The 19,732-nt window shown below is 54.9% G+C and overlaps 1 protein-coding gene across 5 annotated transcripts in view; it reads left to right on the top strand.

The window, feature by feature from the left end:
• Positions 1 to 19,732, top strand: part of ARRB1 (arrestin beta 1) — a 70,389-nt gene that overhangs the window by 29,717 nt on the left and 20,940 nt on the right. For 4 of the 5 annotated variants that reach the window (XM_053670743.1, XM_053670745.1, XM_053670742.1 and 1 more), the window contains exons 2-3: positions 15,956 to 15,986; positions 17,629 to 17,689. In XM_053670743.1, coding sequence (XP_053526718.1) covers positions 15,956 to 15,986; positions 17,629 to 17,689 — 92 coding nt within the window. Of the gene's footprint in view, positions 1 to 2,827; positions 2,970 to 15,955; positions 15,987 to 17,628; positions 17,690 to 19,732 lie in introns of those variants that run through there. The other variant, XM_053670744.1, reaches the window with a different exon arrangement.

The raw sequence follows: 19,732 nt of genomic DNA, 5'->3' as shown, positions 1-19,732 counted from the left end.
TCACCCGGGCCCCTGTGAGGTGACATCGCCCCCACTGAGAGCCAGTGAGCCAGCTAAGGATAAATGGGACAGGACCTGCCCAAGGCCACCCAGCCGGCCTGTGTATTGTGATGGTGGCTTGTAAATTTGCACCACTTACAGAGCGTCATTTAACACTCTAGACAGCTGAACTGCAGGCTGAGGAAGCGACAGGCCTGCCCAACCCTGAGCCCTGAACTCCTTTATGATGCAGCTTCTCTGCACCAGCAGGGTCCCGGCCCCAGAGCCGCTCCCACCCTGGGGGTGCGGACACCGAGGGGGGACATGAGATAGTCACCCTCAGCCTAAAGGCACCATAAAGGGAATAATGTCTTTACCTCTTGTGTTGTCCCCGTTTTATTTTTAAAGATTTTATTTTATCTTTAGAGAGAGGGAAAAGGAGGGAGAAAGAGAGAGAGGGGGATGTTGACATAAGAGAGAAACATCGATTGGTTGCCTCTTGCTGGCACCCTGACCAGGGATTGAACCCGCATCCCAGGCATGTGCCCTGACTGGGAATCCGACCCATGATCTTTTGTTTTGTGGGATGATGCCCAACGCACTGAGCCACGCTGGTCAAGGCTTATCCCCCCATTTTAAACATGACATAAGGTACCTAGCCCGTGACAAATAAGTCTAAATTTTAGCAAAGGTACTCAGTTAAAAGTCTCAATAAAAGGGTCACAGTGATAGTGAGGTGACTGATGAGCCCGTGCCTTGCGTGGCAGTGCTGCTAATTCAGGGAACCTTGGGCGTCCCACAGTTTGTCTGATAAGAAAGTGTTTAGTTTGGAAGACGCTTGGGATACATCGTGCCTTTCAAAAGTATCTAATCCTTTTTATTAATCAAGTAGATGGCACATTTCTTTTTTTTTGTTCTGTGACTTTGGACAAGTCACTTAACCTCTCTGTGTCTGTTTTCTCATATGTAAAGTAGGGATAATAAGAATATCTCCCCTACAGGATTCTTGTGAGGATTAAATGAGTTAATATAATGTTCAGAATAGTATCCTGCATGTATTAAACATTTCACAAACATGTTATTATAATAATAATAACTATTATTATTATTATTATCATTTCTTAATCAGAAAACATACCCAGAGCGAGTTACCACATATGGTCATGTTGCTTTTCAGCAAACATGTGTTCGGCTAACCTCTACTGAGTGCGGGTGCTGGGCATGTCTGGGCCTTGACCTGGGGCCCGGCTGCTCCCTTGCTCTGCCCGGTGGCCTGGGTTCACTCCTCTCCACCCCTGGCTCCCAGCTGCCAGCTCCCAGCTCATAAAACGTGTAGGCAAAGCACTTTGTGGATCAATGCTAACTAATAGCAGCTCCCTGGAGCTGGCGCGCCTGTAGGGAAGGTGATCGTGGAGGCAGCTTAGACCAGGCTCAGGGACCGCCCCCTGGGGAAGGCCAGGATGTCCCCGAGGAGGGACCTGGGAAGGGCCTTGCCCTTCCTCCTCCCTGATGTCTCCTACCACTGCAGCCAGAAGTGGGTGTCGACAGGGTTGGGAGATTGGGGAGTGGGGGGTAAGGAGTTTTGGCCAGTTAGTGGCTGAGCCAGGAGCAGAGACCCATTCACCTGGACACACCTGGACTAGAGCTAAGTACACAGCCTGGCCCAGGCATCCTCTGGCTGGGGATCTCCCAGTTGCTCACCTCACTGTCTCTCGAGAAGTTGGCGGCCCTGGCCCAAACCGATAGCCACTGGCTGCTGCTCAGACACATGGCTTTCGTGAGGATGGCAGGGAGGCTTCAGTTTAGCTGAGGGCATGAATGGGAAGCTGGCCCCGTAGCGTGAATGGGACCTGCTACAAGGGATGATGTGGACAAGTGTCCCCCTAGTTCTGCCCCGAGGGGGAGCCCTTCTCCGAGTGTCAGACTCAGAAGTCTGCTCTGGGAACTATGGGGGGAGTGACAGATGGGGTCACCCCTCTGGGAGTCCCTTGTCTGAAGGAGGAGGCAGGGCCTCATCCTCCAAGAGAGAGACTCCTGCCTGACAGGGGCGTGGCTCCTGTTCCCTGGGACTCCCTGAGGGAGAGGACCTAGCCCTGCTGTCCTCTGGCAGCGCCTTGGCTGAGGAAGAAGGCATGACCTTTGTCCTGCAGAAGCCTCCTGTCTGATGGAGGGGTCATGGCCACCTCCCCCAGGGAATCCTTATCCAGTTGAGGAACTCTGACCTCCTTCCTCAGGAAGGCCCCGTCTGATGGGGGTGACCCACCTTGTCAATTCTTACTCAGGAAGCCCCATTGGATGGCTTTTGCCCTTGCCCCCCTCCTCCCTGTCTCCTTCCCTGCCCCACCTGACTCATGGGGAGCCTAGGCCCATAAGTAATAGGTAGGAGAAAGCTGGACAGAGCAGTGTGTTTGGCTGCTGTGGGGCCGGGAGGAAGGGGGGCTACAGAGGAGCCCCCATGGCAAGTAAGGATGACATGGAAGATTTCCAGAGGAGGAGTCTTTATGGGACAGCCTGGTGGGCAGGAGGTGCCCAGCTGGGCTGAGTGCCCACTGGGAATAAAGGATGGAGGCTCTCCCAGGCTGGGAAGGGAGACTTGAGTGCCCACTCAGGGAGCCCCTGTCTCCACGCAGGCCAGACTGTGGGGGAGGAGAGGGCCCCGGAGACCCTCACCCTCCGCTGGTCCACCCGCTGGCCGAGGGCTGCCAGCCCAGAGACATCCGCCTTCCAAGGCCCGAGAAGCCCAGAGGAGGAGAGGAAACAGGACGCGTATCAGGAACGCCTTTTCCTTTCCTTTATAACTAACCCCCTCACTTGGGGTTGGGGAGAGCCGATCCTGCAGGGCCTGCCCAGGCCTGGCTGCTGCTGCCTACAGCCCCTGGCTCTGGCTCTCCCAGTGCCCCCTGCATCCCACCCGGCCCCCCACCTCGCCTGCTGCTCCTGGGCTGGTCCCTTAACTTCACCAAGACAAGGGCCGTCACACATAAAATGGGGTAAGACTTCCTCTCTGCCTTATAAGAGAGTTTGTTCTCCTCCTCTCTTTCTAGGGTTGACAGAACAGAGATGGGCACTGATGCGTGCTGACCTCTGGGACAGAGGCCATGCGCTGCTGGCCACCAGCAGCGGGCGGGAGCAGATGTGGGCAGACAGGAAGTCTGTTTGCGACTTGTCTGAAAAGGCAGGGGATGTACTGGTACAGATGTCCCAAGGCGAGTGGGTGTGGAGTCAGAGGGGGTCTGGCTGGAGACGGAGGTGTGGACCTACCAGCATCTGGTAGCAGCTGAAGTGGCCGGGTGGGTGGAGTCACCCAGGGAGCTGCTGGTCATGGGCTCCGGGAAGGGGAGGAGGCCAGGCCTTGGAGGCCACAGCCGGCCGGGCTCAGCTCCGGAGCCTGCAGAAAGCTGGGCGCAGAGCAGGAGGGGGCCACCCAGCAAGGGCTCTGGGGGCGAGCGGCCTGGGTGCTGAGATGGAGTCACTGGGTGCTGCTCCCAGGGGGTTGCGGAGACCTCCCCCTCAGCAGGCTGGGTGTGGGGGTGCGTGGGGAAGGGTGGGCCACAGATGAGGAGTCAGTGAAGGTGCAAGGTGCTCAGACATCCAAGAATGTGGCCAGCCAGACTGGCATTCTTCTATGTTCTTATTGCTTGAGTCAGTCCTCTGGGAGTTGGAGGGCTACTGTGGGAACATGTGTGTATTTGTGTGATATGTGCCTGGTGTAGGTATGTGGGGTTGGGTGTGAGAAGTGTGTTGTAGAGTGTGTTGTGTGGGTGTGTATGTGGGGTGTACTTGGTGTGTGAGTGGTGTCTATGTATGTGCGTGGTGTGTATGTGGTATGTATAAGTGTGTGTATGGTAGATATACATGTAGTATAAGGTGTGAAGTACATATGGGATGTGTGTGGTGTGTGTTTGTGGGGTCTGCGTGTGGTGGGTGTGGTGTGTGGGGTGCGTGTGTGTGGATGAGATGTTTGTGCCCGTGGCCACGTTCAGATTCTCGCTCCCCATCACATGCAGCTGCCGCTGAGCCGTGCCCAGTGGTGTCCTGGTAACAGCTGGCCTTCCAGAAAAAAAGGGGGCTGAAGGTGTGGCATCTGCCAATGTCTGTGGTGTAAATTCTCCCACCGTGGACTTCACATGACTGACGTGATGTCGCTGAGCGTGGAGGCGGGAGGAGGTTCTCGGGGGACACGTCAAACAGCATTCCCACCACACAGACTAGTGGACGTAAATTATACCAGATCAAGGTCCGCGCAGTAAAATTTAGTAAAATAATTGGTAAGGGATAAGATTTGAGTTTCTAATACAATCTGTTCAATTACAAGTTTAGATCAGGATTCCTCCCTGTCAGCACTGCTCACATCCGGACTGGGGGTTCCTCACTGGGGCCCAGGAGGGTGCTGACCTGTGTATGGTGTGGGCAGCGCCCCTGGTCTCTCTCTGCTGGACGCCAGTGGCCCCTTCTCACCTCGCCCCCGAGTCTCCATGCATTGCCAAATGTCCCTGGGGGGAAAATTCCCCCCCATCCTAGAGCCACTGGCGAGGACTGTGTTTACCGACCAGCCTGCAGAACCCATGATGGCGGCAGCTGGCTCCCGTGAGCTAAGTCCAGCACAGTGAGGGCCCCTTGTCTGGCTAAATGTAAGGCACTGATTTCCCCTCCCATTTTATTCTTAGGGAAGAGCTGCCACCGTAGGCCGCGGCTGTCAGTCCCACCGGAGCCCCTGACCGCAGAGGGCTCTCAGCCCCAACAGCCCCCGAGTGGCTGCTGAGGTGGAGTCGGAAATGCACCACCATTCTGATCCGTTCTGATGTTTCATGACATGTGAAAATGGGAAAGATATAATGCTTCTGAACTAGCATCTCATTCTAATGTAGCATATAACTCTGTATTCCTAAGAGTTTGTATTTTCAAATTGGCAAACAAAGCAAAGAAAACGGAACCAGATCTCCCTGCCAGGAGCATCCTGGGCTGCGTGTGTCTGGGGCCACAGCCATCTCACCGGCTCCTGCTGGGGGCACGCAGGTCTGCCTCCCCCCACCCCCGCGTGTCTCAGCATCGCGGTGAGGCTGCCTGCCCGCTCTGGTTCCCCACTCCGCCTGGGTCCTATTCTTCCAAGTTCTGAGCTCAGAGTTTGGCTCTTGTTTATTAATTTAGTCCAAGTATTTATTCAGCATTACGTTCCAAGGAAAATGAACAACTTAAGGAAGAGGGGCCCCGCTCTTCAGAGTTTGTCAAGGTTTCACTTCCAAGGTCATCCACTGAGGAGTGGACGTGCAGGCCCCATGAGGATGCTGAGGGCGTGCGGGCGGGAGGACAGGAGTGGGGAGCTGTGCAGGCCTGTCGGTGGCCCTGGTGCTCCCGGAGCTGAGCTGGGCACATTGCACATCACCTCATCCACCCGCCCCTCTGCGTCTGAGGGAGGCTTTGCTCGTTTGTGGAGACTCCCTGCTTCAGAGCACAGGTGCCATGGGGACAGGGCACAGGGGCTCCAGCAGGTAGGAACAGTGCCAGGGCCAGAGACTGGACAAACAAAAGGAAGAAGAGAGGAGGGAAGTGGGAAAGATGGTTGGAGGGAGGAGAGAAGGCAAGGAGGTGGGGGACAAGGAGTGAGTAAAGCCTCCCCCACCGCAGGTGAGAGGAGTCAGGGCAAGGGCGCTTTAAGCTGAAGCAGGCAGGGAAGGTTTCTTGGATGAGGTGACACTGGGAAAGAAGGACAGAGAGGATTGCAGTTGGGAGAAACGAAGGAAAAGCTGGTACAGAAAGAGAGTAGCCGATGTTTTGTCCCTGGTGATTCCTGGAATGTGACGGACTGAATTGGAGTTTCATTTCGTCCAAAACTGTTGTTTTTCATCTGAGACTATCAGGGAGACAGACAACTCAAACAAACTGCCCCGTCTCCAGTAGGGGTATCATCAACCCCTCCTCCCACGCCTGAGGCCAAGGCCTGTCCACCTGAGGGACATTTGACAAAGGGGGGGGAGGGCAGAGAGCTGGACGGGGAAAGGGTGCGGGGATCAGGATGGTAGTAACAATGATAGAACCACTAATGTCGGCTTCCCTTTATCCATTGTCTGCTAGGTGTCAAGTCTTTTGTTATTTTTTGTACTGAGTTTTCATATACGCCTCCAGCCAGTGGGGTAGACATCACCCAATTTTCCAGACCAGGGCAGGCGTGCCCCAGGGAGGATGCGAACCCCGCCCTAGGTCACACGGGCCTTGGGCAGGGTCTGCTTGCTGCAGCGTCCAGGCTGCTTCGTCCGCCAGCAGCCTCCCCTCCCCGCCTCTCCACACCGGAGAAGGCCGGAGAGCGTCAGGGGCCATCGGGGCGGCTCGTGGGATCCAGCTGCCAGCCCCATTGGTGAACTGTTTATTAGCTTTTGACTCTCATGTCTCCGGTCTCTTGGGTTACCGGGAAACAGGTTATGCTCCTTTAAGAAAGTCTCCCCTTTGTCATGTCCACCTAGAGGCCCTCCCCCTTCCTCACTCTGCACCCCCTGAACTTCTCTACAACTATGGATCATGGCCAGAAGAATGAACCCATGAATGCAGCAGGTAGCTGCAGGAAACCCTGTCCGCCCAGCAGCCACAGGCCCAGAGCTTGACTTGGCCAGGAACCCTACCCCGCACCCCCACCCCCATCCACCACCCGTGCCCCTCAGACCTGCCACACACCACCACGCTCCCTGCGAAGCCTGCAGAGGCCCAAGGGGCCACAAGGGATCTGAGCCAGGACGGGCAGGGGCGCCAGGAGCCTGGGGCTCTCCTCTCTGTGGCTCTCAGCACACCAGCGCGAGCCTGAGTCTCCTGGCCCCAGCACCAACTCTTCCCTCCCTTGGGTTTTGATTTCTCCATCTGGGAAATGAAGCAGGCCGCCCTGTGATCCTGCAGGCTCCACAGACCTGTGAAGTGGGGGTGACGTTTCTGTCTTCCTGCTTCCTTCCCCCTCCCGGCAGTCCTGAGAAGCAGGTGCGCGAACGGTGCGTAAACAGGCAGGCGGTGTGCCGACACAGGGAGGGCTGTTCGGTCCTGGCAGAGCAGACACGCCTGTGCACAAATAACTCTGCTGCCAGGGGGAGTGTGATAAGGGCCCTAGAAACCTCTCCGCTGCCACGGCCACCTGCTCCTCGCGCCTTCCTGCCCCCTGATGGCTGTTTTCACACCCAGGAAAGTGGGTCAGAATATAGGGCGGCTGTTCCTGAGAATCAATGCCCCCGTCCCTGCGTGCTCCCCATGCTGCCCAGCTAAGCCATGGTTGCCGTCAGAGGCAGTCGTGGGGGGAAAGTTTTGGGGTCTGAAGCATCTCTGTCTCCAAAATACAGTCCTGGCCAATCATTCGTCCTCCCCCCAAATGCCCGTGACTCCCGTTGCCTGCTGTGTGGTCTAGGTTCCTGAGCTTGGCCTTTAAGAGCCTTCACACCAAGCCCAGGGCCCGGCGCATGGAGGGGCTCCGGGACTGCCTGGCAGTCCGCGGGCGCCTCTCCGGCCCACCCTCCTCCCTGTGTTCCCCCGGCACTCAGGACAGGTTTTAGCCTCATCAGTCTGCCCACTATGGGCCAAGCCCTCGGGGGACACGGTTGCCCTCTCTGGGCTGTCCCCTGCCCTCCAGCAGGGCTGGCACTTCGCCGAGACTGTTCTCCAGGACCTCCTTCTCTGCTGCGTCCTCCCTCGAAGCCTCTCTTCATTTCCCAGACAGAGCCACACAGTCCTGCCCAAAAGGCAATATTGGGAGTGGTTAAAGGCGTGACCTCTGGAGCCAGATTGCCTGGGCTCTGACATCTAGTCCTGCCCCTCACTACCCGTGTGACCTCAGGCAAATTGCTTAGACTCTCTTTGCCTCTGTTGCCACCTCCCTGAAGTGGGGATGGTCGTGTCCCTCCTTAGAAGGCTGTCAGAGGAACAAGTGAGTTAATATCTGCTGCCCACTTAGAGCAGGGACTGGCACCTGCTTTCTCTCCTGGGAGGGTTTTCTGATCCCGACTGAAGACTGGAGTAGTATTCGAAGGTCTTCCCACGGTCACTGTTGAAAAGTAGAACATGTTCCTCCAACGTGGCTTTTCCAAGGTTCTCAAAGGAATGAATTATTACCAGTGATCTGTTCACTGGTGGAGAACCCACATTCCCAGAGAGTCCCCCCAGGGTGAGTTTTCTGATGCTTTGTCTCAGCGATTTCCTGCAGGGCCGTTCGTGGGGCTGCTCTCCGACATGGGGTAAGTTACTCAGGGTCACCGGCTCTCAGGTTTCCCCTCTGAGCACATGGGTATGTTTAGTGGAATAACATGATATGGTGACGTGTGTGAAGTGTGTGGCACAGCACCTCGTCTCGGGCAGAACTTACTGCACGGAGGACATCGAGCCTGGCATGTGTCCCTAACTGGCTGTCCCGTGGGTCTTGTCAGCAGGGACCATGAGTTCTTTGTCATGCGGCCCTGCGCCTGGCACGGTAGGGGGCCCGGTGAACGTGAGAGAAAGTGCGTGGGAGAACCGTTGGTCAGAGCGGAGCACGTGCCTGTCTCGGGTATATCAGTGCAGTCCGGGTGAGCCTGGTGGCGGATGGGACCGGCCCCTGTGAAGCATTTTCTAAACCCGTTGCCCGTTGATTGATCCCAAGGGCCAGAGAGAACTGTAGGCGGAAGGAGAGCCGTGGAGCTCCCTTACCTAGAGAAAAGGATCGTTACTGACCACCATCTATTTAAACTTCATCCATTCCCACTTTTGACTCATTCTCTCTTAGAACATTCGTTCAACGACATTCAACCTGTATTGATTGATTGATTGATTGATTGAATACCTCCTGGGCCCCAGGTACCGTGCAATGATGCAAATAAAATCTCTATTCTCGCTGAAGCGATGTACGAGAAGCACAGGGTGAGTGGGCAGACCATCACAGAGTGTGGGAAATGCTGGGACTGGGGACACACCGGGTGAGGTAGTTGGGGGGCACCTAGCCCAGTCTCGGGGGAGGTCAGGGAAGGCTGCCTGGAAAAGGAGAGAGCTGGGCGGAGGCCTCAGTGCAAAGAGTTCTAGGAGCTGACACTGCAGGCCTGGGGAGGGACCTGGGAGTCCCAGAGATGCGGACTCTGGACTGCAAAGTTGCAGAACCGGAGGTTCTGACTCCACAGGCTTCGGAGTAGTAGGATCTGTATTTCTCTGCTTTACTTTCGGTGTGTTGTCCTGATACTCCTTTCCCCAAGACTTAGGACATGTCTCTGGCAACTTTGTAATGTAATTTGTGCTTATTGTACAAAATGGAAAAGAACGAGCTAGGAGTGAGTAGGTGGGTGGGTGGAGGGAAGGAGGGAGTCTCTTTCAACCCCTAAATACCAACATGTGTTAGTGTTTAGATACATGTCCTCTCCTTTCATTCATTGTTTGGGGGCTTGTTTTTAGGGCTTTTTTTTTGAGATATAATTTACATGCTATAATAGTCCAGTGTTAGTGCAAAATACCACAATAATCACAGTTTTAGTTGGTTCAAAAGCCTGTACAACCCTCACCACAGTCTGATTCCGGGACGCTGTCATCGCCCCAAACAGAAACTCGCATCCATTAGCAGTCGCTTCTCACGCTCCCCGCACCGGCCCCTGGCAGCTGCTAACCCACTTTTTGTCTCCACGTACTTTCCTCTTCGGGACATTTCATGTAAACCAAATCAAGCCAGGTGTGCTCTTTTGTGACTGGCTTCTTTCACTTAACGTAGCGTTTTCCAAGGCTTCCCCGTGCAGCACGGACCAGCGCTTCATCGCCTTTGTGGCTGAATAATATTCCACTGCCTACACAGCACATTTAAAAATATATTCATCAATTGATTGATACCTGCTTTTTAATGTTTTATAACTATTATGGACAATGCCGCTATGAACATCCACGTGCCTGTGTTTGTGTGAACATCCATTCCCAGTTCTCTTGGGTATGTGCCTCCAAATGGAATTGCTGGGTCAGATGTTGACTCTGTTTAACTTTTAGGTGAGTTGCCAACTGTTTCCTGAATGATGCCCCCCACGTTACATCACCACCAGTAATGTACCAGGGTTGCAGTTTCTCTGCATCCTTGACTACACTTGCTATTATCCATTTTTAATTACAGCTGTTCTAGTGGGCACGGAGTATGTCACTGTGGCTTCGACTTGCATTTCCTCAGTGACTAATGATGCTCAGCATCATCTCATGTGCTTGTTGGCCGCTCGTACATCTTCTTCGGAGAAGTGTCTATTCATACCATTGTCTATGTCTAATTGGGTTATTTGCCTGTTTGATACTGAATAAAAGTAAAGTCTTTATGTATCCTGGAACTAGAGTCTTATCAGATACATGATTTGAAAACTTATTCTCTATTCTGTGAGGGTTTTTTTAAATCTTCACCCAAGGACATTTTTTTTTTCATTGCCTTTAGAGAGAGAGGAAGTGAGAGAGAGAGAAACATCTATTGGTTGCCTCCCATACACACCTGACCGGGGATTGTATGCCCTGGAATAGGGATTGAACCTTCTATTTAGAAATCTGCCGTGACTGGGAATTGAACCCACAACCTCTCAGTTACAGGACTGCACTCCAACCAAGGGAGCCACACTGGCCAGGGCTGTGGGTTGTCTTTTCACTTTCTTAACAGTGACCTTTGCGGCTCAAAAGTGTTTAATTTTGGTGACATCAGTTATATCTCTTTTTTCCCCTTTAGTTGCCTGTGTTTTTGGTGTCATATTTAAGAAACCATTGCCTAATTCAAGGTCATGTTTTCTTCTAGGAGTTCTAGGTCTTTGATCTGTCTTGAGTGAACTTTTGTACATGGTGTGAGGTAGGGGATCTAACCTCATTCTTTGCCGCGTGTGCCAGCATTGTTTGTTGAAAGACTCTTTTCTCCTCGTTGACTTGTCTTGGCTCCCTTGTCAAAAATCAATTGACCGTAAATATATGGGTTTATTTCTGGATTCTCAATTCTCTTTCATTGATCCGTAGGTCTATATTTAGGTCAGTATCATACAGTCTTGATTACTTTAGCCTGTGGTAAGTTATGAATTCAGGAGTATGAGTCCTCCAACTTTGTTCTGTTGGTTTTTTTTTTTTTCCAAGATTGCTTTGGCTATTCTGGGTCCTGTGTGTTCCCACGGGAATTTTCAGAGCAGCCTGCCAATTTCCGAAGGAAATCCAGTGGGGACTCTGACAGGGATTGCACTGACTCTGTAGGCCAATTACAGGAGTACCGCCATCTTATCGTGTTTTATTTTGGTGTTTGTTGAGTACAAATTGAGCTCATGCCCAATATGGTATTTTGAGTCCTGATTTATTCTGCTTACTATTCTGTCATAGGCACTTCCCATCTTACGAAAGATGCAAGCATAATTTCACTGCTATGTAATATTCCCTCATTTGGCTGTTCCACAGGAGTATCAGCTCTTGGTTGTTGGGTAATTTATCATGGGCGTGCTTTGTTCTGGGGCTGTCATGGTGCAGGTCTCGCCTACAGGCACAAATGGGCCCTGAGAGGACGGGAGGCCCACAGAACAGCAGTGGAATACTAGTGTAAAGTTGGTCGACAGGTGCCCCACGCTGCAGATGGGTCCTGGGGCTCCCTGGAGATGTCAGCATTCTGGTTAATGGACAGCTCACCTGCCGACCTGCCGGCCTGCCTGGCAGCACCACCCTGATGGGGTGCAATCAGGAAACAGCATCCAATAGATTTGCAGGCACTGATGGAGAGTGCTTTTTTTGTAGGCATATTTTCAATATTACACAAATTGAGTTTCACTCAGTTTCACTGAGTCATACTTTTTGTATCAGTCACGAGAAGCTGGTCTGCTGCAATAACAAACAACTCTTAGCTCTTAGTGGTGCTAGAACGTTCTTTTTCCCTCATGCTGCAAGTCTGTTAGGTAGCAGAAGTGCCCCGGAGTTTAGGTTGCTGCAGGCTTCCCCACGCAGGTCATTGCTGCCTTCTGTGGCAGGGAAAAGAGGGTGCGGTAGGCCGAAGAATGCCTCCCCCCGAGATGCCTATTCTCTGATCCTTGGAACCTTTGAATATATTATCTTACAAGGGGAACTTTTGAATATGTTATGGACAAGGGGAATTGTAGTTGCAGAGGAAGCTAAAGTTGCTAATCAGTCGGCCTTAAAATAGGGCACTAAATGTATCCAGAAGGCTCGTTAAAGGAGAAGAGGGAAGCAGAAGAGGTCGGAGTGATGCAGTGTGGTAAGAACTCAACCCGCTGTTGCTGGCTTTGAAGGCGGAGGAAGAGGCTTTGAAATGAGGGACGTGGGTGCCCTAGAAGCTGGAAAGAGCAAGGAAACGAATTTGCCCATTGAGCCTCTTGAGAGGAACATCTCCCTGCCAACATCTTGATTTTGACCCAGTGAGGTACATTTCAAACTTCTGAACTACCGAACTGTAAGATAAGTCCATGTTGTTTTCAGCCATTAGGTTAATGGCCATTTGTTATAGGTGCCAAGGAAAACGAATACAACAGGCATGGGGAATCATGTACCAGCCCTTAAATGCTCTGCCTAGAAGTGACATGGGGCATTTCTACTCATATTTCATTGGCTGGAGCAAGCCACATGGGCATGCCTGACTTTACAGGACTGGAGAAATTTGCCCAGCCTTAGAGGGGGATGGAATATTGGTAAATATAGTGTATGTACTGTATGCTTGCTATCTGTACTTCATGCTTCTATCTCCTATTCCATTAAAACAAGTGCTGGTGGCAAATGCATTAAGTTGACTTTGTGATCAACTAATGGGTTGTGGCCCCTGCTTTGAAAAACATTGCTCTATAGACTCTTTTCTGCCCATGTGTCAGGAACCACATGACACACTCTAGGCAGAGCTGATTGGCCCACGAGTGGGACACCTGACCAAAATTGACCAATGAGATTCCTCTCCTGGGACTTTGGAATTGGGCCATTCAGCAATTAACAGTGGGAAGCTGAGGGAGAGACAGAATAGGAAGAGGGTCAGAATGAGAGCCAGATGCAAGCCAAAATGATGGAGGAGCCGAAAAGCACTGAGTAAGCAGAGAGAGTTGGTCCACAAAGACAATGGAGCGGCCGCACAGAGAGCGGTGCAGCCGGCAGAACATGCAGCCCCAGAGGGAGAGGTGGAGAGAGATAGCAACCGTCTGAGAGGCTGATGGCTTCCCTGTTCCTGGCTCCAGCCCCCGTGCATCCTGCCTGCGCATTCTTCCCGTGAGATTTTTGTCTCCTTATCATGCCCCCTCCTCCTTTTCCTGGGCTACCCGCGGTGGGTTTCTGTTCCTCGTCTCCAGTAAGCCTTACCCAGCTGCACCACCACCAGTATTCCCTGTGTGGGACTGGGCTTTGTTTGGCTCGAGAACCCGGCTTGTGGGGCACAGATGGGACCCGGGAGTAAACCAGATCCAGCAACCTCCCCGCAGTCTGGAAATTTGGCTTTGACCACAGTCTTGTGTGTTTGTGCTGCTCTTCAAAGTGGATGGGCAGAAGCCGTCTGTGTGGTGCGCCACATGTGGGGGGGTCCTGGTGACCTGGACGCACCCCCACGGGGGCCTTTTTGCTGACATTGGGGTCAGGAAGCTGGTGCAGTTGCTTCAGGGAGGGCTAGACGAGGGGAAAGGTAGCCATCGTTCGCCCATCTGACCCTCCACTGCCTCGTCTCTGAAATGGGACTGTGGAAGGATCGGCAGCGTTTGGGGAAAGATACTTGGAGACATGACTAGGGCACAAAACACTTTCAGATCGTGGGCAGCTGCTGCCGTTGTCTGAGGAAGCCCTCTGCGTTGGCACCCTGAGGAGGCGGCGCCCTGGCCGACTGAGTTCGAGTCAGAACGTTCCCCCCTACTGGCCACCTTCCTGCCCCTGTTGCCCTCGCTGTCTTCTCACCCCTTTACTGGTCCTGTTGTTTCTCCTGCCCCCCCCCCACTCTTGCCCTCATTTCCCCTCATTTCTGTTCCAGAACTTGATAAAACACCTGCTTTAGGAAAGCAGCGGGCTTGGATATGAAGCACCCAGCTTCTGGAGGCAGACAGGCAGAATTGCGTCTGAATCCTGAACTTGTCCCTTGTTTGCTGTGTGTTCCTGGGCAAGTTACCACATCTCTCTGAACCCCTAGTTCATCATCTACGAGCATACAGATACATGGTAAAATGGGTTAGAATGCCCATTTTACGGTGCTAGTAGGAGAAAAAATTAGGCACTTAACAAAGGTTAGTTCCTTCTTAACTACCTCCCTCCCTCCCTCCCTCCTTCCCTTTTGGATTATCACTCTTTCAGCCGAGCCCCCAGCCCCCTCCGGTGGCCAGGATGCCACTTGTCCCAGTGGGGGATCGCTGGTCTCCTCTGCAGGCCCAGCCCAACCTGGTAGCTGCTGGTTCAAACCATGTGATGTGTATTTTTCTCACTTTAGCAATTATTACACTTCTGCTGACAGTGGCATCTTCACACTCCAAACACTGATAAATATTTATGAGGAGAAAAGCTCAGAACCCCTAGGGGCTGTCAGGGAGGAATGTGCTAGGCCCTTCTTTGCAAGCCAAGCTCAGATGCATCAGTGGTCCCGTGGGCCCTGGAACCAGGGGTGGCTGTGTAGGGGCTGCGGAGGCAACACAGGGCCACCCCTCACCCCCCACTCCTTGGAGGACAGACTGCCGCTGCAAGCTGTTGGCCTCACCCTGCCTCGCCCTGGCTGCCCGCTGGACCTGCTGCTCCGGGGAGGGACTGGGGCTGTGTGCTCCCTCTCGGCTGTGCATGTCCCTGCTCCATGGCCCTGCCTCTGCTCCAGGTCTTTGCTTGTGACTGCTCCTCTCTCCCTCTTCTTGTTTTTTCACTTGTTTGTTTCTTCATCTCTAATTCCATCTTCTATTTTCAGAGCTCCTGGGCCATGTCCCCCACCTGTCCTCTCCCTCCTCCAGCACCTTCCCTTATCCCCTGGGTCTCTGTCTCTATTTTTCACTTTTCTTCTCTCCCTCCCAACATTACGGAGCGTTTCTGGGGCTCGACAATGGGGGTCAGGGGAGGGGCCTCGGGCTCTCAGACGCAGCATGGGGGAGAGGGCAGGGGAGCTGCTGCAGCCTGCAGTGTGCTCCAGAAGACAGAGTGAGCCCCTGGCGGGACTCAGAGACCAGGCCTGTGCCTGACTCCACACCCAGAGATCTGCTCTGTGGCCACAGGCACATCCCCTCCCTCTCCTGGACCTCAGTTTCTCAGCTGCTGATTCCTTCACTGGTTCATTCATTCACCCACTCAACTAATATTTATCAAGTCCTGCTTGATAATGAATGAACTACTTGCCATTCATTAATGCATTTGTTGAACATCTAATAGGTGCACCCTCCTGGGCACTTGGGATACATGCGAGCAGAATCAGTTCTCAGGGAGCGGAAGTGTCAGCAGAGCAGACAGGCATGACTGTAACCAGCGATTATGTAGCAGGCTAGAAAGTGGTGCGTGCTGCGGGAAAAGGGGAAGGAGGAGAGAGGGAGTGAGAGTGTGGGGTGGAACACAGGGTGAGGACCCCCCATTCAGTGCTGGGCAAGCAGGTCTTGAGGAGTGTCCGGGGGCAGAAGACTGCGAGAGTGAAGGCCCTGAGGCAAGAGCCACCCTGGTGTGTGGGAGGAACAGCCAGGAGGCTCTGTGGCTGGAGGACTGAGGGAAGAGAGGCGGAGGCGAGGCCGGGAGGTAACAGAGGCAGAGCAGATGCACAGACCAGGGCCAGTCCTCTGCCTGAATGGGCCGGAGTTGGAGCAAGTGCGTGGCGCGGTCTGATTTACATCTTGAGAGACTCCCTCCACCTGCTATTGAAGAAGAGACTAAGGGGGCCCTGGCCAGAGCCCAGAAGAGCTATAATGGCAATACGGGTGCCTCGGGTGGGGGCAGTGATGGAAATGGTGAGACCTGGGCATGCTGGGCACTGTTCCAACTCTGAAGGTTTAGAAGGTGCCTGCAAAATAACTCCAGGCCCCTCGTCCTCAGCCCTGCTGCGGGGTGCTAACCCCAGCCTCCCCTCTCTTTCTCTCCACAGGGTGTTCAAGAAAGCGAGCCCAAATGGAAAGGTGAGTCTACAGCACCTGCTCCCCAGCTCCTGCCTGACCCCAAACTCTTGTCCTCTGTGGGGCATGTCTCCTGACCACAGAGGACCCTGCACATCCCCATCTGAGGCTGTTAGGAGGCCTTGACCACAGGGTTGCGGGCCCTCAAGAAACTCGCTCCTGGGATTGGGGTGGTACAGCCCCCTCTAGACTCCAGGGAGCCCCTTTCTCTGGTGTGGTGGTTTGCAGAGAGACTATCGCAGAGACTTTGGTGTGAGTGCAGGAATTAGAGAAGTGCCAAGGAACCCAGGGACCCTGCCCCCCCCCCCCACCGTGTGAGAGGCCCCTAGAGCCTGTCCACAGAACCGGGCATCCTTGAGCTGTCAGGGCAGCTCCCAGTGCCTGTCCTGCTCGATTTCTTCCCGCAGGCCCCAGGCTCCATCCTGCCTTCCTCTCAGCTCAGCACGTGGATGGTGCTGCCATCGGTCACGTCAGGCCCCGGCGAGCGGGTGGGGTTGGGGTAGGCTGCACTGAGATACATAAGGCTCAGCGCCTCCACTCGCGGCCAGACGGGGCGGGCAGACACAGAAGGGATCCTTCCCGTCTAAAGTGACAGGCGTGAGATAAAGGGCTGCCCAGGGGCTGCAGCACCCAGCCTGGCGTGTGCTTCCAGGCGAGGCGTTCTGGGCTTGCACATAGTCGTAGGGAGTGTGTGTAGGGGTGGGGAAGGGTCAGAGCAGTTAGGTCTGAGTGCCCAGAGGGAGGCTGAGGGGGCAGGAGCTTCGGCCGGGCTGGCAAACCGCACCTCACCGGCTTCCTCAGCAAACATCACTGGTCACTTTTCCCGCTGAGCCAGGATCCCGTCCTAGATTCCTTCTCAGCTCCTGCCAACCGAGCAATCAATCACAGTTGGCATTTGGAATGAAACCCATTTGTCATCTTGCCTCTGGGCACCGAGGCCCCGTTAAAGGGTCTTCAGATGGGACTAGCGTCATTAGATCAGCATTTTAGAAGGGCCAGGCTGGCTAAGGAGGGGGTGGCCTGAGGGCTGAGGGCTGCGGTGGAGGGACTCCTCGGGAGCTGGGGACTGTGGAGGAGCAGGCGTCCAGCGTGACCCTCTGGGCTCTAGCTCAGGCTCTCTCCCCCCGAGGGCTGGCTGCCGAGTGGGGCTCCAGCTCCAGATTCCTCTCTGCTTGGAACACCAGCCCCGGCAGGAGAGGGTTTCTGCTAGACCGTGGGGAACGAACTCAGCGTTCAGAGCTTCGCGCCGGTGTCCCTGCCCTCGGTTCCTCTGGCTTCTCAGAGACGCGCCCGGGACTCCGCTCAGCAGACCTCCCTGCTGCGGCCGCCCCACCTTCCGTGGTACATGGCGAGATTTCTCCAGGGCTGTGTCCTCATCAGTAAAATGGAAACAATAGCAACTTCTTCACAGGGGTCTAGAATGAACAGGTGCTTTCAAAATTGTACAAGGGTTAGTTATTCTTCTTATTGGGGCTGGGACTCAGGTCCAAGGCCAGCCAGTGAGGGTTTCGGTGAGGGTCAGGGACGGGTTTCGAGTTTCAGGGGCAGCTCCCAAGGTTTTCTCCAGGGCAAGGGCCAGCGGCTTTCAGGAGTGTGTTCTCCTGGCCCACAGCTGCTAACGTCACCCTGTGCCTCTCCTCCCCAGCTCACCGTCTACCTGGGGAAGCGGGACTTTGTGGACCACATCGACCTCGTGGACCCCGTGGGTGAGTCCCTGGAGCCCAGAGAGGAAGGCAGTGGGGGAGGCGGGGCTGGCCAGGCCCCTTCCAGAGAAGGGTGTGTTGAAGCAGCCCGGGAAGAGCCCTTGGGCCTCTGGTGCCAAGAACGAGGTGTGAGAGGCTTCCTGCTTCAGTCTGCAAACGTTTACAGAGCAGCTTCCCCCCTTACCTGAGGGTTAAGTGAGTAGGATGGAGGTGAGAATCAGGGAAGGAGCCCCGGTGATAATAAGGAGGCTGAGGACAGATGACGTCAGCTCCCCACCCCACGCGCCACTGCCGAATGGCTTGCAGCATACACTTTGGGGCAGGGGGTACTGTTATTGCCCCTGCTCCACAGGTGAGGTGAGGAGGCCCAGAGAGGTTACGCGACTTGCTCCAGGTCACAGAGCTAGTAGGTCACGGAGCCTGGATTCAAACCTGGGCAGCCTGGCTCTACAGAACCTTTGTTCTGCTCCCTCCTGATGGCACGGGCTGGGCGGTGGAAGGAAAACCCTGGGGCTCGTGAGGTGGAGGCTGTTCTCAGGGACATGCGGGTCCTCCCAGAGGCTGACGTGCCTCTCCCAGGCCCTGCTGTTGTTCAGGGCTTCTCAGCCTCAGCACCCCTGGCGTGGAAGGTCAGGTAATACCCTGCTGCTGGGGCTCCCCTGTGCATTGCAGGTATTCCGCAGTATCCCTGGCCTCTACCCGCTAGACCCCATCCCAGTATGACAAAAAACATTTTTGGATACTGCTAAATGTCCCCTTGGAAGGCACGTTCACCCCCAGTTAAGAATCTAAGAGCCATCGACTCTTCCCACACCTGTTGGAGGGTGGGAGGCCCCAACCCCCCTGCCCCGTTGTACATATGGGGACGATGAGGCCTGGAGAGGTTAAATGTTTTTTAAAGAGAGAGACACGAACGAACTAAAGTGAGGCCGGTGGAGGGACGGGTTGCGGGGGTGAGCACTGGAAATTGCACAAGGCCAAGTCCCGGTGAGGAAACTGAGGTATGGGGGGTGGAAATGCACGGAGACTGTGGCCGCTGTCGCCACACCACTGGGGCTGTCCTGGGGCCAGGAGGGCCGGAGGCAGCCGAGCGAGACAGCCGCTTCAGCTCTCTGAGAGGAAGACCCCTGTGGCGTTGGGACGGGAGACCTGGGGAGTCCCAGGTCGGCAGGGGTGTGAGCAGGGCCCGGGGCTGCAGAGAGGCCCGCTCCCGTCCAGGCCCCCTCCTTCTTGCCCAGAGCAGGATGACCCCACTCTTCCTCCCCACTCCTGTCTGGGGACACTGTTTGGTGTCCCCTGAGCTCAGTGTCCCCTCTGCCTTTTGCATCTCCTCCCTGAACTGGCCCCTTGGAGGCTGTGGGACGCCTCCCAGTGTTCACCTGTGGCCTCCTTCGAGGTGCCATTTCCAACCCACTGGCCTATTAGGAACCGCAGTGGAGGTGGCCCTGAGGCTGGGGGAGGGGCGGCAGGCCAAGGGAAGCAGCTCCCGCAGCACACTGGGCACCCGAGAGCTGTTCAGCAAGTGTTCCGAGAGCACCTGCTACGTGACAGGGCCTGTGCAGGCCCTGGGGGGGCCCCAGAGGACTGCCTTGGTCTTCCCTTGATGAGCCTTCTTGCCCTTTAAGACCTAGTGCAACTCCCCTCCCCCAGAGAGCCTCCCCTAATGCCCCTGGCTGGAAGGAGTGTCCTCACTGGGACGTCTCCTCGTCTCCTCGCTGGTTTTCCACTGAGCCCCTTGTGCCTGGCACAGAAGGAACACCCTCCGTAAGACGTGGGAAGGCGCACGGAGGCACTGGGAGGGGGCGGCACCTCCCCAACCACCTGTCCTTTGCACCTGCCTGGCACTGGGGTAGGACCCAGGGCCCTCTGGGCACTCGCTTCCAGATGTGGCCTCTGAGAGTCCCTGAGAGGTCAGCTGTGGGGGCAGCGTGGGGTAGGGGTGGGGGGTGGTGAGTTAGGATGTGGGCAGAGAGAGATTGTGCTTGTTCAGTGCATCTAGCTGGGTCAAGTGTGGCCAGAGATGACTGGCGATGTGACCGTGAACCA

This window comes from Artibeus jamaicensis, unplaced genomic scaffold, assembly GCF_021234435.1.
Source record: "Artibeus jamaicensis isolate MK-2021 breed Jamaican fruit bat unplaced genomic scaffold, CSHL_Jam_final contig_64, whole genome shotgun sequence".
In the NCBI taxonomy this organism is placed as follows: Eukaryota; Metazoa; Chordata; class Mammalia; order Chiroptera; family Phyllostomidae; genus Artibeus; species Artibeus jamaicensis.
This window is presented reverse-complemented; position numbering and strand designations above follow the sequence as displayed.